General features: G+C 34.4%; 1 protein-coding gene across 1 annotated transcript; it reads right to left on the bottom strand.

Moving 5' to 3' along the window:
• Window positions 1-1,105: 1,105 nt before the first annotated feature.
• Window positions 1,106-2,515, bottom strand: LOC108906414 (transmembrane protein 41B). The gene is made up of 4 exons (XM_018709649.2): window positions 2,384-2,515; window positions 1,968-2,082; window positions 1,782-1,910; window positions 1,106-1,668 (listed from the first exon to the last, which is right to left on the bottom strand). Exons 1-4 carry the CDS (start codon window positions 2,394-2,396, stop codon window positions 1,161-1,163), a joined length of 765 nt encoding a protein of 254 aa, XP_018565165.1. The 5' UTR covers window positions 2,397-2,515; the 3' UTR covers window positions 1,106-1,160.
• Window positions 2,516-3,583: the final 1,068 nt, after the last annotated feature.

Genomic DNA, 3,583 nt, shown 5'->3' with positions numbered 1-3,583 from the left:
CATCAGTCGCACATAGGAACCCACCCCTCATGATGCAACAGGTGCGTCATACGCATTCAACGTGTTAAATAAGGAACTTTCTATATTTTGTATGTGTTTATTCTAAAATACAAATTTATAATGGTCATTTAAAATCATCAAGCAAGTGAAGACTAACCTTAATTAAAACCCTGTTCACATGTGGACTAGGTCTCATACTTTCATATCATGGTATATCTAAATTTCACATAATGGGAAATGTATACACACAATGCAATGCACAACTATACAATAAATCTACATTCACTGGCAAGAATTTTTAGCATTTCGTTGCAAGAAACAAAAGGCAAGTTCGGTATTGACATCTAGATGCTCTAGATATCTCTTTTGTCTTGTCCTCTCTTACAATTAGGACAGAACAAAACTCATCTGGAGCGTCTAGCTAGATGTTAATACCGAACTTGCCTGAAGTTTGTTGGATAAGTGATAGTTTATTTCTTTCTGAACATTTTTCAAAGTTCTACCTACATAAATATCTGGTGATTTGATTAAATGAATTGTTTCCAGTTTTAATCTACCAACAGAAGAACTGAAAATAATATTTCCAAATCTCAACCTTGTAAATATTTTCTAAAATAATAGGATTGTTTAAATCAAATTTGATGTATTGGGTCAATACTCCATAAAATTATATATCATAACTCTTGCGCAACCAGTGGCGAGCTAAGGGCTCAATTCAAGAAGACTGGTCGATTTTCTTCTTGTCGCTTACATGATGTGTTTTGCTGGAGGCGGTATTTAACAAATTCATTTTTATGTGCTCCATTAATATAACATTTAACTCCAACATTTATCAGATAGTCCCAAAAGAATTTATAAGTCAATGTGAGGTTCACAACCCCAGAATATAATCGTTATACAAAAAAAAGCTAAGTACAAAATTTGATTATTCAATTCACACTTACAATGACAGAATGTTTCAATGGTGAGGTAGAAACTGTAACAGAACAATACTGAGTACTCGATTCATTTTTTTCTTTTTCAAAACTCTTGTTCTAATTCTACACCACCCACAACTAAAACTAGCTAATATTTAGAAAATACTCAACAAAATAAAAATACAAAATCAATTTACAGCAGATAATTTAACTAACAATTTATTTACATACACTGGGAGAGACCTAATCAATCTTCTCCCTTAGTCTTTTCTTGAGAAATATCGGAATGAGAGATATTACACCGAACACGGCCAACCATATAAAAGAATTTATACTAAAGGCGCTATCTTCCGCAGTCATGCTCTGCAAAGTTTGCCCACCCTGTATTGCGATAAATGAAGGTGGTGCGACACCCACGAACGTGCCGAAAGCGAAAGGGGACAAAGGCACTCCAATCACGGGAGCGGTTAGATTTATGAACCAATTTGGCAGAAACGGGGTGACCCGTAAAAATACCATGTAATTAAATAAATGGTCTTTGTGTTTGTTCACTTCTAAGGCCCATTTCTCGGCTCTTTCAGGGAAATATTTCAACACTAGCCTTCTACCTAGGAGCTGGGACAGTAAGAAGCAAAGCGCTGCGCCTACCATTGAACATGTACAGACTAGCGCTAAGGCTATAAAAAATGGAAACAAGAATCCTGACAGTATCGAGAGGAACAGTGATCCTGGAATGGCAAATGTCTGCAAGCTGTCAAATAAATTAAGGAAAACAATGAACGTTATTTAAAAAAATTACAATCAAATAGTTTAGTCTTTTTTTAGAATTCATTACAAAAAAAAAGGATTATTTAGAAAGGATACAATATGTAAGTTATAAAAACTCCTGCCATAACTTGATAATAGTGATCACTTTTGTAACGATTTAAAACAATACCCAGCTGTTTCGCATCCTCGATATTCCATGGTAATTTAATGTGTTGTCTTTCTTCCCTAAAAACATAAAGACTTCAGTAAACAAAGAGATATTATTGTAACAATTAAGCTTACTCGGTAACATTTGGGAATGTTCGGTAAACCATAAATAATGCAAACAAGGAACTAATGAAAATTATTAATACAGCAATAGTTGCGAACCTAGTAGAGACCAATTCCCCTTGGGCTTCTAAAAAATAAAGAAAACGTGCTTTAATGATGTGATCAAGGTGAAAGCAATAAAACATTTAGAGAAATTACAAAGATTGAGGTTAAAATTTACTTCTACCTACTAGAATTTGTATTTATGGGAAATTGGGTAGTTTCTGATTCAGGCATGGATAGGAGGAATCTAGGGTGTTCAGGTAAATCCAATCTTATAAAAGTTCTTCTATAAGAAGATCTTCTTCGAATAAGGAAATTAGACTTAAAAGGACAATGAATTCGATCAGTGGTAGAGCTAACATCACCATACTGTAGTATGTAATTACCCTGGGAAGTCATAATGTGTCTTCTATTGAAATATATATACTTCTCACTTTCACCTACACAAAAACATTGCAAAATTAAAATTTTGAAGTTTACTTTAACTTCAATTTTCAAGTCAACACAGCAACCTCCGATCTCCGATACGCATGCGTAAAAAATCATCAGATAGACGGATCATATGATTTGTTCATTTAATTAAGGCTGCGTTCCTTGTAAAGATCTTAACCTTGGAGTATATACTACTGGAGGCAGCCTCTCAGTGGCTGAGAGTGTAGCGGAGGTTTAGAGAGAGAGAGAGAGAGAGATAGGAGGGTACTTGCTATCTCTCTCTAGTAGTACGCGATAGCATGTTACTAGAGAGAGATAGCACATACACTCCTATACCTCTCTCGCTAAACCTCCGCTACACTCTGTGCCACTGGCACGCTGCCTCCAATAGTATATGCTCTAAGATATTAACGATCGCAAAGAGACTACTAAATGGGGTGTCCCTCCCTTAGTTATGTGCCTGTTTAACTGATTACAACTGTAATCAGATGGCAAATTATGCTACAGAAATGTAGCAAAAATGTAGTACTTACCTATCAATCAGTTATTCTTTTGTCTGATCTGATATCATAAGTACCTACTTCTTAATTATTTATGTAAGTCTGAACGCGGTTTTGTTAATGGTTGCATTAAAAAAATTATATCGATAAATAATCGAACAATGTGTTATTGAATGCTATTTTTTTCATCGTTTTCTGTATTCGATTTTCGATTAGTAAGTGCGATTGTGCGATTACTTGCATTGAATCATTGAACTATAAAGTTCAATGGTGAAAAATTACATTTTACATGTTTCCTCCTCTCTTGGTTGTGTTATGCTTGTCATTGAAGTTTAGTTTCAATTGAAAAATATTCGTATATAAATATAAAAAATCTTTAGAAAGGTGGGAGAACATCTAACCTCAACAAACAGATGTGAGAAAAAGGTGCATTCAGAAATATTAAACAATGGTCGTCAGTTCTGTTGGTACAATGTAGCCAATGATTTAGGACCGTCTCAGTCAAAAAGTGGAGGAAATCTTTCTGTTCCAAACACACATTTTTGTCTCCAGTTTTGAGAACCACAAATTCGTTTTTTCAGTTAGAAATATGTGCTAATGACGGGTTTAGATAATGACAAATTGAACCAAAATATTTTGTTATACAAAACTTTG

This window comes from Anoplophora glabripennis, unplaced genomic scaffold (assembly GCF_000390285.2).
Source record: "Anoplophora glabripennis isolate ALB-LARVAE unplaced genomic scaffold, Agla_2.0 scaffold4334, whole genome shotgun sequence".
In the NCBI taxonomy this organism is placed as follows: Eukaryota; Metazoa; Arthropoda; class Insecta; order Coleoptera; family Cerambycidae; genus Anoplophora; species Anoplophora glabripennis.
The sequence above is the reverse complement of the archived record's forward strand: the minus strand, read 5'-3'. Positions and strand labels throughout refer to the sequence as shown.

Coding starts and splice junctions, on each gene's coding strand:
- LOC108906414 (XM_018709649.2), bottom strand. Junction 1,911..1,967: donor ACATTCCCAAATGTTACCGA/GTAAGCTTAATT, acceptor TTATGTTTTTAG/GGAAGAAAGACAACACATTA. Junction 1,669..1,781: donor GTTTTTATAACTTACATATT/GTATCCTTTCTA, acceptor TTTATTTGACAG/CTTGCAGACATTTGCCATTC.